The following is a 14233-nucleotide window of genomic DNA, read 5'->3' as shown; positions in this document are numbered from 1 at the left end:
CTGCTGCTGAACAGGCGCAGGATTTTAAAATAAACCACCATTGGTTCCTTTAACAAGCCATTTAAAGCCTGTACATAGCCTTCGGTTGTTGGATGAGACAGTAGAAACTTGTGGAGGAGCACTGTGTCTCCACTCCCTGCTCTCTATTGGCCTGTGTTTCTTAACTTGCCCCGTCTTTCCTTCTTCCCAACCTTTTAATTCAGGCACCTACCTGCTTTTTATTTATACCCAGGCCCAAAACGTCCGTTATATATCTTTACGGACTGTGAGACTTGCTGAGTTCCTCCAGCATTCCTGTTTTTACTTATCCTAAATTGAAAGTGCTGTTGTATTTTCCAATGGAAAATTATTTGCCCCTATATTGATTGATATCTTGTAAAAACTTCTTCACGTTTCTATATAGGAAACCATGAGTATCGCAAAATATAGCCAAAATAACCAATCTATTGCTCCTGGCAAATGTTGATGAACACCTCCGAAATCATTTATTGGTCATGAGAACCCAGTTAACCGAGATTATCAAGTTAATGCTGCATTGTCTCGATTCTCTGTTCATGGATTAATTTTATTTTGGATTTGTGAAGGAAATGTCAAACTGAATTTCGTAAAATACAGGTTGAGTAATACTTGCTGTTGATTTTTTTTTAATAAGGCTGTAAGCTTAAATTGTGGTTTGGTGGGAACAATTTCAGACAAGCAGAGGGAGGCCCTGTACACTTATAAAACCTGTTCATGATAATCCCACGAGTAATACTCGTATGTAATTGCCCTTTACAACAGCAGAATTTTAAATAAGATGGTTATATTAATTCAAAGAACTATGCTCTGAAATTGAGCTTTAACCCATAAGAGAGAATACAGACAGACAAGTGATGAGTTTTTTTTTGTAAATGTTCATATTAGTTTGGCAGGGGGATAGGAACCAGAATGTGAGTGCAGAGAATAGGACAGAAGGCCAAAATCATGATGTTGTGTGCCGTGCATTTGTGAGGAAGGACAGACCGGGACAAAACATAAATGTAGCCAGTTAGAGGGGTTGAAATGTGTCTATTTCAGCACAAAGAGAATTAGGAGTAAAGGGGATGAACTTGGAACAGGGGTGGGCAACCTTTTTTTTAAAAAAAACACATTCCACCTTAAGTATTCCCTGTGCTTCTGTGATTGCTTAAGGTGGTAGGTGAGTGGGGGAAAAAAATGTTTGCAAACCACTGTTTTAACCATACCTAATTGACTTGTTAGGTGTGTGGTTTCATAACTCCAAAGGAAATGGGACAGTGACAATTTTTCACAAGCAAACTATTTCAGTAACATTTGGGTCTACAGCAGTGTTCAAGGATGAAAGCACAGGACAAATGTGGAGAAAGTTTAGGAACCACTTGTGTTGGGTTCAGAATAGGTTTGTCCCATTGGGACAGGGAAAAGATGGTAGGAATCTGGTCAAGATTCCATGAGGCAGCTGGTCAAGAGGAAGAAGGAAGCAGACATTAGATATAGGATGCAGGAAAGGCTCATGGCAAGTATATGGAAGCCAGGAAGGAGAATAAGAAAGGACTTTGGAGAGCTCAAAGGGAGCATATAGGATTAAGGATAACCCCAAGGTGTTCTATACGTATGTGAAGGACAAAAGGATGATGAGCATGAAGATGGGGCCACTAAAGGATAAAGGAGGCAATATGTGACTAGTGGTGGAGGAGTTGGAGAAGACCTGAATGAATACTTTGCTTCTGTATTCATAAAAGAAAAGGATCTTGATCAGGATGGGGTCAGAATAGAACTAGCTTGTGTGCTGGACACTGGAGATAAAAGAAGAGGAAGTGTTGGATCTTCTTAAAAACATCAAGATTGATAAGTCCCTGGGACTGGACGCAATATACCCCAGGATGCTGTGGGAATTGAGGGAAGAGGTAGCTGGAGCAGTAGCTATGATCTTGGAGTCCTCTTTGGCCACAGGGGATGTGCCGGAAATTGGAGAATGACAAATGTAGTCCTCTTGTTTAAAAAAGGCATTAGGGAGAATCCTGGGAATTTTAGTGTCAGTGGAGAGGATTCTAAAGGATAAAATCTATGAGCATTTGGAGAAGTACAGTCTACTCAGGTATAGTCAACATGACTTTGTGAAGGGGATAGTCAACATGACTTTGTGAAGTGAAGGAGGTATTTTTTATAAGGAGGTAACAAAAGAAATTGATGAGGGATAGGGCAGTAGATGTAATTTACATGGATTTTAGCAAGGCATTTGACAAGGTTCCCCATGAGAGTCTCATTCAGAAAGTCATGAGGCATGGGATCCATGGAACCATGGTTGTGTGGATAAAATAATTGGCTTGCAGGTAGAAAACAGTAGAAGTGGAAGAAAAGTATTCTTCCTGGAGGTCAGTGACTAGTGGAGTGCAGCTAGGATTTGTTCTGAGACCCCGTTCTTTGTGATTTTTATAAATGACCTGGATGAAGAGGCAGAATGATGGATAAGTAAGTTTACAGATGATTCAAAGGTTGGAGGAGTTGTGGGTGAATCTAAAGGTTACAAGAGGATATAGATAGGATGCAGAGTTGGGCAGAGAGTGGGAGATGGAGTTCAATCCAGCTATGTTAGAGGTGATGCATTTTGGAAGGACAAACCAGAAGGCTGAGTACAGGGTTACTGGTTGGTTACTTAAGAGTGTGGATGAACAGAGGGACCTTAGGGTCCAAATCCATACATCCCTCAAGGTCACTGCACAGGTTGATGGAATATTTAAGAAGGTCTATGGAATTCTGGGCTTCATTAATAGGGGGATTGAGTTCAAGAGCAGAGAAGTCGTGTTGTAACTCGACAAATCTCTGGTGACCATTTCTGGTCACCTCATTATAGGAAGGAAGTGGAAGCTAGAGGCTGTAGAGGAGATTTACTAGTATGTTACCTGGATTGGAAAACAAGGGAAACATTAGGGGTAAGTTTTTATATTGAGAGAGTTGTGGGTGCCTGGAGTGCCTTGCCGGGATAGTGGTGGAGGCTGAAACATTAGGGCCATTTAAGAGACTCTTAGACTAGCATGTGGATGGAAGAAAAAAAAGAGTTACTGGGTAGAGAGGGTTCAGTACTTTTTTTAAGGAATGGGTCTGCACAACATCAAGGATCGAAGGATCTGTACTGTAGTGTTCTGTGTTCTACATTAAGCCTCCAACTGGATTGATTATGTCGTAAGAATATTTTTCTCAGTTTCTCTTGATTTCTAGAGTCTGAAGTAAGTAATTCAAAGGTTCTGTCGTGAACTACTTTCCTTTTTAAAGCCATTGCTACAAATCTTCAAAATGTTTTGTTGTAGACAGAGCAAGTGGAAAGAAATTATATCAAAGAGAAGAAAGCAGCAGTGAAGGAATTTGAAGATAAAAAGATTGAATTGAAAGAGAATCTTATTGCTGAATTGGAAGAAAAGAAAAAGATGATTGAGAATGAGAGACTAACAATGGAACTCACTGGAGGTGTGTAGAACTATGATTTAATATCTGGTGGTATGCCAGGAAAAGTGATCTTAGCAAGACAGATTTTTGACAAATCAAATTGTGCTAGCAAAGTAAAATATATTTAAGAATTGTTGAACAAAAATTTAAGTCGTGGAATGAGACAGTAACTTTGGACATGGATTGTAATTGAGTGGGGAGAAGTAATGAATTTTATTAATTTTTTTGTTAGTCATTACATTTTCAGTATTTACAATGTGAACAAATTTTATACATGTTTATACTGTGGATGTAAACTCTGTTGGTGTTTGACCTTCATTACTATTGATCATTATCTATATATTTTCAGATTCAATGGAGGTGAAGCCTATAATGACCAGGAAGCTAAGGAGAAGACCTAATGATCCTGTTCCAATTCCAGACAAAAGACGAAAGCCTGCACCTGATATCCTTTTATTCAGTTGAATTTCTGTTTTTAGGATAAGTTGGATACCAATAATCTGTAGTAAATTAATGATTTTGTGTGTTTTGATTATTGACCACTATCACAATTATGAATTGAATCGCTCTGCTATTTGTAACTGTACCTTTAAAGATAAGTTATGGAATTTTTTTTAGGATGAATGGGAGGCAGAATTTTTGGGAGGAAATTTTAGGCTGGAAAGCAAGTTCTGAAGGTACAGCCATTAGTGGTCTAGTGCTTATTTGGAGTTGAACAAGCCATTAGCATATCTCCAAAGATTAGATACCAAAAATGAAAGAGGCTTTGAAAACACGGAATTTTAGAATTGAGCAGTTACGTAACTAAGGGCTTTGCCAGGTCAGAAGCATCACATGATGATGGCTGAATGCAATCTGAAAGTTAGAATCTGCACATGTTAGTTTGCAATGAGCATAAGTGTATGAAATGTTGAAGACATGCAGCAGGCTAGTAGCAAAACATGATTTCGGCAGATGGGATGGTTGGCAGTTGTGAAAGTAGAAATGGATGGTCTTCAGAATGGCACTGCTTGAAACTAACCTCAGATATGACATTGTTAATTCTGCTGAGGGCAAATTGCTTGGCATGTAGCTGAGGGAGAAACAGTAATAATTGCTTAGAATTTTTATTTAATCGAGTTCAGGAGTAGAGAAGGAGGTAAAAGTAGTACATTTTCAAATGTGCCTAGAGGGTGGTGTAAGTTGGGATGCTTGAAGGCATAGAGAGATTTGCCAGTGCGACCCATATCATGACTGCAACAGGCTGTATTGGAACCTTTTGCCATTGCTGAAGCTCCATTTGGGAGTCTTCACGCCATTTCCCTCAAGGCCTGGTTGACAATCCAGTTATCCACTCTCTGCACATATGAAGAGTGTAGACATTTCCGATTGACAATAAAAATGAGTCTGGAATGATGGTTGATAAGAGGAAATAAGTCAGTTTAGTTCAAGGAAGTTAGCATAGCTGTTAACACCATGCTATTGCAGCGTCAGCAACCCAAGTTCGAAGTCTGTAGGGAGTTTTATGTTCTCTCAGTGTCTGCGTGGGTTTCTTCCGGCTGCTCCAACTTCCTCCCACTCTTCAAAATGTTTCGAGGTTTGTAGGTTAATTAGGGTATTGGATGGCAGGGCCTCGTGGGCTAGAACAATCTGTTGCTGTGCTGTATGTCTAAAAAAAAAGTTTTTACTGCTGTTTGATATATTAATCTGAATCTTAGAAGGCATTTTGTTGTATTCTTAACAATAAATACCGCAGTTAAATTACTTGTTAACAGATGAACAGATAATGGAAGATCTACGAACTCTTAATAAGGTAACTGTCTTGGTACTGTAAAAATCCATTGATGAAATGGCGTTAAAAGTTTTGCCAACAAAACATTAATGTGTATGCAGGCATCTTATGAATTTTGAGATGCTACCTCGATGACCTTAGTATAACCAGAATAAAATTGGAGGTAGGAAAATGGTATCTATTAATGACACTGCAGTGTGGAAAATATTAACAATGCTATCTCAAATTTTATGGCCATGAGTATACTAGATCTTTGCTTGCAAGGTAATCAATATCCTGTATAATAAACCCCTGCCTTCCACCAATTCAAAGCCCTTGTATGAAAGAAGCAATTTCTGCTGTCAATTATTGAGCGCGATTGCCTACTTTTCAATGGTGGGAGTTGATATTTAATTACTTGGCATAGTCTGAAGCAAGACTTTTTCCAGAGTAGATCAGCTGCTTCAGAACCAGCTAGAAATTTTATGCTATTGAAAGTTAGACATTTACTCCACTTCAATCACTAAAGCCGCTTTTGGAAAAATGAACTGGAAGAGCAGCTTATTTTACATAAGGGCTGGGGCAAATTTTATATGAAAGGAAGCTTAAATTATCAAGCTTGATTAACAACCGGTTCAAAACATTAAGTCTATAGCAGCTTTATCTATGCATTGTTTACTGATTGATTTAAAACTCACCACCTCAAAGCAATGTGTGCTCATTGATCAGACATCTGAAGAACTTTAATTCTCAAAGTAATCATTTTTATTTTATCTTTCAGCTCAAATCACCAAAGCGACCAGGTATTTAATCTTTTTATAATAATTTGTGTGGTTTAAAAAAAATAGTTCCTAAAAAAACCCCACAGAAGCAAATAGTTTTTTGTGTGTTGCTTCAGTTTGTGCCTTAACAGTTTATTTTTATTCATCAGCATCGCCATCTTCTCCTGAACATCTTCCCAGCACTCCTGCTGAATCACCAGCACAAAGGTATGAAGCACGAATAGAAGATGGAAAATTATATTATGATAAGAGATGGTGAGTAACAAATTTGATTTTCCCCTTTCACTCCAGTGCTTATAATTCAGCTTTAATAGGATTGCATGATTCATGTGCACCATTTTGACACTGCAACGCAAACTTTGTCATGGTAGAAGCTCAATTTACTCTGACCATTGATTTTTTGTATTTATGAAATATATGGTCAAATAACTAGTATTGACTTTTTGTTATATGTTGCCAGATAGAGTAATGAGACTATCTTTCATGGTTTTAAAATATAATACCATTCATTATTCACTGAGGTTATGTACACATTTCTGTAATTTTTATAAACATCTTGAATTTGTGTGTACCTGTTGGGATTTATAGAAAGCATTTGCTCCTTTCTGCATATACAATACAAAGGCCACTAGATGGTGGTGTAAGCCCACTGTTTCCAAATCTTCACTCGAAGCCTCCCGATCTGCTCTCTCTCCGTAGTTAAAATTCTCAGAACATCTGACTTAATACTGTTGATGTATACAGTGTCAAAGTATTAGCTGTTTTGGTTTCAAGTTTTAAAATGTCCATTCCAGACATTTTGAAAGAAACGTATCTGAAAGAAAATGTTATCAAAGTAAGAATAAAATAACTTTTAAAGGATTGTTTACTTGATTCTTTGAATAACAGAACAGGGAAATTTAGATAAACAAAGGTAGTATAGAGATAAAACTGCAAATCTCACTAAAGTAGAAGGTTAACGGAGTAGAATTTACAAATGACAGCAATTTTCATGACGTTTTGTTATTTCTTTTGAAGTGAGGGCTCGATTTTTATAGTTGCACTGTATAAGTACAGAACTTTCTGACATTTGAATGGCTGAAATTTGTCAGTTTGCTCTATTACTGGAATAGATGGAGTCCTGCCATTAATTTTGCATTTTCTATGTTTAAGGAGGAATATGCTTGCATTCGGAGCAGTAGAGGGTAGATTCAACAGGTTGATACCATGAATTAAAAAAATTAATGCCTGAAGAAAGGTTTAGCAGTTTATCTTGTACTTGAGAAGTGATCTTTCTGAAAAACAGGTTTCTGAGGTACTGGATGGTGAGAGGATATTTCTATTTGTTTGAGATTTCAAATTACGGTCATGGTTTCAGAATAAAGGCCACTCATTTTAGATCTTCATCAAGGCTTGTGAGTCTGCTTGGAATTCTCCATGGAAGTAGATTAATTTATTTTTGTTAGACGTTTAAATTATGAGGCGAGGCAGATGGGGAAAGTTCTGTTGAGGTCAAGATTTCATCAGCCTTGATTTTACTGGGTGCTTTCAAACTGCCTTGTAAAATGGGGTTAACTGGGCAATTTGCCCAGTTAGAGCCCCACTCACAAGGCAGTTTGATAGGGTCCGACCTGGTCAGCGTCGTCCAAAGTCAACCAGGTCCCTGCCCTACCTCAGAGGTAGTTAGGGAACCCAGTTAAACTTACCCAGAATCCGTCCACCGGCGGCCTGAACAGCAAAATGGCCGACCCAGTTACTCTTGTGACGTCAGCGCATATGTGCTGGCATCACAGGGAAACCCTGGCTGAAGTGTGCAATGATTGGAGGGGTGGGGGGAGGAGAGGGGCCACTGCCAGGGCCCGGGGTGGAGAAGTGGGGGGGGGGGGTTTGAGAGGTCGCTGGTATGGGGGGAGAGGTCGATGTTGTAGGGGGGCGGGGGGGATTGGTTGCCGCGGTTTGGGGGGGAAACGTGATTGATGGTGGGGAGGTTGACAGCTGGTGTGGGTGGAACGGGGAAGACTAGTTTTTGTGATGCGTCACTTACCATGTCATCACGGGGGCGGGATCCCCCTTAAATCACTGGATTGGTGATTCACTGGGGCTCTCCCTCCTCAACTTAAAAGGTGCTGGAGGCACCTTTGCCCCACTAATCGCACCTGGGTCCCAGGAGGGGTACCCAGGTGCTGCATTTTAAAAGCACCTACTGAATTGTGGTCTTGAGGGGTCACTGGCCTATTCTTGTTCTTGCTTCGTATTTGTTTGTGTTTTACTGATTCCATTAGCAGAGATAGAGTTGCTGGGTATTTAAACCACCTGGATTTCAGTAGCAGCTTTGGATCCAAAAGGAAGGACAGTTACTTTGTTGAATAATTTAATTTTTTGCTTTTACTTAATTTTATAACTTGCTAAAATTGAAAATTTTATTAAGTAATTTTTGTAAATTGCTTTGGATGTTAGACAGTTTAAAAACTGCATGTGATTTTTATGGTTTTCAAAGCTGGAGGAATGATTAGTCAGCTGTCAAAGACTTTTAGGGATGGGCTCCCATCACTGCTCAGCCTACATTTGAATTACGAATGCCAAGATCCAGTGAGATTAAAGTAAAACACTAATGTCTGAAGAGGCTGTCATTATATTAAAAGCACAGTAATACTGGAGGAACCAGCAGGTCTTGCAGCATCCAGAGGAGGTAAATATATAGTCTGTATATTTCGGTGTACGTTGAGTCTTGAAACCCTCAAAAAGCACTAAAAAAATCATGGGTTGACATAGGTCAATACAAAAATGAGACCTCAATTGCAACTTAAAAAAAAAAATGCTTGACGTAGATTCAGCTTATAAGATGACCCGGGAAGCAGCTCTCCACCACTGACACGGTTGCTCCCTGACACCTCTCCACCACTGGGCGCCACCATAATCCGCCCAGACATTTTACAATTGTAGAGCTTGAAGTCCCCACTCCTGAGTCCCAAGGTCCCTGTTTCTGCCCAGGAGCCTACATGTAGCCGTGGTTTCTGCACCGAGGTCACTTGGACAGCGAGGTGACTTCTTCGATGCGAATGGCACTGTGCCTGATATTGAGAATAAAGTCGCCGACTCCGGCTGCAGCCGATGCTGAAGTCTTAGACTCAGCGCCGTTAAATCTTCCCGGTCAGAAGCAAAAGATTTTTTAAAAACTTGATTATTTTACAGATTTGTTACTTAGTGATTGGGGTGTTGTAACAAAGTTTGAGTTATTGCTGGGTGGTCTGGACACCAGTCTCCAGCACATTCCTTGCAGAAATTGGGAGATCGTCTTACATGCTCAATATATTATAAACCATGAAAATGTGGATCTGACTTATCTGAAGGTCAACTTAAAGGCTGAAATATATAATAACTGATGTTTTGGGCTTGAGCCCTTCTTCAAGGTATGATTTAAAGTAGGCAGGTGTCTGAATTAAAAGGCTGGGGAGGAAAGAATACAGACCAACAGACAAAAAAATGTTAAGTGGGTATGGATGGAACTCAGGAGAGAGGACAAGTGAGAATTGACTGGGCGAGAGGGGGTGCCTCAAAGCCCTTAGTTTCTTTCTCGATAATAGACCCAACTAGTACCCCTCCATCACCACCCTCCTCCGGCTGCAGAACTTGTTTTCACCCTCAATAACTTCTCTTTTAACTCGTCCCACTTTCTCGAAGTCAAAGAGGTAGCCAAAGGTATGCTTGCCCATTTGTTGGCCAAGTGGAGTAGTCCATGCTACAAACCTACACAGTCAAGACACGTCAACTCTTCCTCTGCTACATCGATGACTACTTTGGTGCTGTCTATTGCACCCATGATAAACTCTTTGACTTTATTCACTTTGCTGTCTACAGACCTCAAATTCTCTTGGTCTCTCCAGCATCATTGTCCTGTCCCATTTCTCGATCGCAAGAGAGAAACTCTTGACAGCCATCTTTTACAAACCCACCAACTCTCATGGCTACCTCGACTTTGTCAATCCTGTCCACTGTATGGATTCCATTCCTTTCTCCCTATTTCTCTGTTGCATCTGCTCTCAGGATGAGATTTTCCATGCCACATCATCAGTGTTGTACTCCTTCAAACAAGTGGCTTCTTCTTTACCACAATAAACTCTGCCCTCACATATCCTCCATTACTCGCACATGTGCCCTGGCCCCCCTCTGTCCCCACGTGCAACAAGGACAGGATTCCCCTTGTCCTCATCTACTACTTCATAAGCCTCCTAATATAACATTTCCTCCTTTTCCATTTCTGCCATCTACAATGTGATCTCACCACCAGAAACCTCCTCCCTGTTCTTCTCTGCCTTCTGGAGGGACGGCTCCTTCCATGACCTCCTCTTTCACTCCTCCCTTCCCACTATTCACCCCCTTGGCACCTCCCCCTGTGCCTGCAAGAGATGCTTGAGCCCACGCTTCCTCCCTCACCACCATTTGGCGCCCCTAACAGTCCTTCAAAATGAAGCAACACTTCACTTGTGAATCTGTAGGGGTCATCTCCTGCCTCTGGTACCATGCATTGTGGTTTCTACATCAGAGAGACTGGACAAAGGTGGGTGATAACTTTATTGAGTACCTCAGATCTGTCTGCTGCAGTAGCGGGGATCTCCCAGTGGCCACCCCTTTCAATTCCCTTACCGACATGTCTTCTGAACATGGTGTCATGCACTGCCAGATTGAGACCACCTGCAAAATGGAGTGAGGAGCTCATAGTCTGTCGGGGGCACCCTCCAACCAGATAGAATTAACAGCGATTACTCTGGTTTGTGTTAGCACCTCCCCATCTTTCCCAATGTCTCCTTTCCCCTAGCTCTGTTTCCACAGAGTCCCAAACATCTCCCCCCTCCCAAAGTCAATTCTCATCTTTCCTCTCTCCAGTGTCCCATTCATATCCAACACCTCTCGTCTGTTGGTCTGTACTCCTCCCTCTGGCCATTCTTCACTCCCTCAGCTGTATAATGTCGGTTATATATTGTTACATTGCGAGACCTACTGAGTTGCTCCAGCATTCCAATGAGATTGGCAGTCTGCTCCCAGATCGTCAGAATAGGATATTGTAGATGCCATTTTGCTTGCCCTCCACTCTATGTTAGATTACCATTACCAGCCATTCTCAACCTTTTTTTTGGCTATGCCCCCCCTAGTATTCTGCTCAAAGTTTATGGGCATCCTTCCCTGTGAAGCAACAAAGTTTTGGTTACATCCATGCTTCTCCCCTGTTGACGACATGAAATATATTTATGTTGCCTGAGGTGAAAAGGAAACAAGACTTTTACTTGAATGTGCTGTGGGCCCTGGGGGGCTGTCGGGCCCCCATTGAGAATGGCTGACCTAAAAATGTGTTATTGCCTTTGAACATGGGAATTAGAATATTAAATTCATGGTATGACAAAGGTATATTAAGGACTGTTACACGGAAGGAATTCTTATGCCTTTTGAACAATTAAAACACAAATATGGAGTGGCCTATGGGACCTTATTCTGTTTTCTCCAGCTTAGATTGTTCTTCAGAAAAAGATGGGGACCAACATTGACCCCACCTGAAATTAGTGAAACTGAACGAACAGTCTGGATGGGGAATACATCCAAATTTATAACAAAAATGTACTATGCTCTCCAGAGGAAAAGTGCAAATCCTGGGTTGCAGAGGTCAAGGGAAAGATGGGAGTCAGACTTGGGTGTGGTGATTTCAGAAAGAAGCTGGTCAGATTGGTGTAAGGACAGCATGACATCAATTTTATAAATGTAAGATATGGACTGGTTCAGTATGATTTTTTTACACCAATTATATCTTGCCCCCACAAAAGTCACATAGATCAAAAGCTGAAATTTCAGAGATGTGTTTCAGATGTGGGACTGAGACAGGAACTTTTCTACATGCCACGTGGTTGTGTGTGAAAGTGAGGCCATTTTGGCAAGAAATCGCAGAAAAATTAACCAGGATAGCAGGACGGGCCTTCATGGGTGACCCAGAGCTATCTCCATTAGGTAATGAGTGACAAATTGACCAAATATCAAATCTCATTTATGAAAATAGCACTGGCAGTAGCGAAAAAATGTATTGCGTTCACTTGGATGTCCAACTCCCCTCTACGATGGGCTGTGGAAATGAACAACTGTGTACCTATGGTGGGGGAGGGGGGGAATATCACATATAACTTAATAAATATTAGACTTTTGTAAAGGTCTGGCAGCCATATGGGCACAGGTACACTAATAATAAAGAACAAAAAAAGTACAAAATTAACTACTATATATACAAAAATGTAGTTTCCCCAACTGTACTCTATATACTTAATGTATGTAAGCTCTGACAGTGAATGGATCTGTATGTATGGAAGGAAGGTAGGAAAGAACTTGTTTTTGTTTGTGTCTGTGAGAAAAAAATTAGTATATTATATATTTTTAAATGTAACTATGTATAATTTTTGAAAAAAATACAAAATAAAATGTTTTTTAAAAAAGAGAGTGGCTTATGCTGAGCTTCCTGTTCTACATTGTAATGTTTGCGTAGCCAAGTTTGGGTACAAACCAATTTACAGATTTGCTGACGACACCATCTTTGTTGATCAATTATTGGGAAATGAGCCCTAATACAGAATGAATTTCGCGAATCTGGTTGGGTGGTGCCAGAGCAACAATCTTGCTCTAAACTTCACCAAGACAAAGGAACTTGTTGATATTAGGAAGGAGAAGTCATACACCTATCCACATGGATGGAACAGAGAAGGTAAGAACCTTCTAAGTTTCTGGAAGCCCATATTTCAGGAGGCCTCTCCTGGAACCAGCACATCAAGTCAACTGTGAAGATGGCACACCAACACCTCCACTTTCTAAGAAGTCTGAGATGAATTGGCATATCGTTGAATACTCTTATCAAACATTTAAAAGTGCACAGTGGAAGGTATACTGGCTGGTTGCATCATGGCTTGGCTTCAAGTGCCCAGGAATGCAGAAAGCTCTAGAAAGAAACATACCTAGCCGAGTCCACAGACTCGGGCCTCCCATCTATTGCTGACATCACCTTGATTATAACCTCTTCTATCTGTTACCTTCAGACAGAAGGTGCAGAAACCTGAAAACCGGCACCTTTAGGTTCGAGAACAGTTTCTTTCCAACAACTCTCAAGCTCTTGTGCCTCCCCTTGTTACACTAATCAGGGACTGCTCTGACACCATGAAATAGTCTGCACTATTGTAAAGCTTGTTTTTTGCATTAGGATAACTGAATATTTATTATTGGTGGTAAAACAGAGGATTCTGTTAAGTGGAAAAAAACACACAACTGCTGGAGAAACTCAGCAGGTCAACAGTGCCTTTATATAGCAATGGTAAAGATACATCACCAACGTTTCGGGCTTGAGCCCTTCATCAAGGTGTGGGGAACATTGGTGATGTATCTTTACTCTTGCCTCATAAAGGCACTGTTTGACCTGCTGAGTTTCTCCAGCATTTGTGTGTTTTTTTTTGAATATTTATTATCTATCTTTTGTATTTATTGTCCATTTTTCATAGAGTCATACATCGTGGAGAAAGGGCCTTTGGCCCAACTTCCCCATGTTGATCAAAATTACCCATTCACACTAATCCTACCTGCGTATTTGGCCCATATCTCTCCAAACCTATTCTATCCATGTAGCTGTCCACTTTTTCTCTTAAACATTGCAATAGTACCTGACATTACTGCCTCTTCTGGAAGCCCATTCTGTACACCCACCATCCTCTTTGTAAAAACAAAAAGTTACCCCAATGTGAGGTAGTGGAATGGATAGCAGAGGATTATGGTGGAAGGGTTATTTGAGCTGCATTCAGGCCTGTGACTAAGGGTGTGCTACAGGGTTCAGTACTAGATCCATTGTTGTTTGTCATGTATAATCAATAAATTAGATAAAAATGTATATAGTATGATTAGCAAGTTTTCAGATCACATTAAATTGTCCAGTATTGTAAATAGTGAAGGTGGTTGCCAAAAATTCCAGCATTATCTTGATCATGTAAGCAGCAGAATGGTTAATACAAAGAAATGTGAGGTGTTGTATTTTGGGAAATCTAATATAGGTAGAACATACACCGTTAATTCAATTATGCATACTGTTGTATTTTTGTTTAGAAATTATGCTGCTGCAAATAAGAATTTTGGTACCTTGTACTCTGTATATGACAATAAATTCATTATTATTAGATCGGCTAAGCATAGACTGGGTACTCTCTGATTTGGAGAGAACAATATTGAAAAATGCAGTCCAATGCTTTCTGTTCGTTTGCTATAATTCTTT

The 14233-nt window shown here is 40.3% G+C and overlaps 1 protein-coding gene across 8 annotated transcripts in view; it reads left to right on the top strand.

The window, feature by feature from the left end:
• The window catches only part of suds3 (SDS3 homolog, SIN3A corepressor complex component), a 54085-nt gene that overhangs the window by 29442 nt on the left and 10410 nt on the right, over positions 1-14233 (top strand). For all 8 annotated transcript variants that reach the window (XM_069933118.1, XM_069933115.1, XM_069933117.1 and 5 more), the window contains 5 exons: positions 3306-3462; positions 3791-3886; positions 5172-5233; positions 5973-5994; positions 6123-6228. In XM_069933118.1, coding sequence (XP_069789219.1) covers positions 3306-3462; positions 3791-3886; positions 5172-5233; positions 5973-5994; positions 6123-6228 — 443 coding nt within the window. The remainder of the gene's footprint in view (positions 1-3305; positions 3463-3790; positions 3887-5171; positions 5234-5972; positions 5995-6122; positions 6229-14233) is intronic.

Source organism: Narcine bancroftii, chromosome 4 (genome assembly GCF_036971445.1).
Source record: "Narcine bancroftii isolate sNarBan1 chromosome 4, sNarBan1.hap1, whole genome shotgun sequence".
In the NCBI taxonomy this organism is placed as follows: domain Eukaryota; kingdom Metazoa; phylum Chordata; class Chondrichthyes; order Torpediniformes; family Narcinidae; genus Narcine; species Narcine bancroftii.
This window is presented reverse-complemented; position numbering and strand designations above follow the sequence as displayed.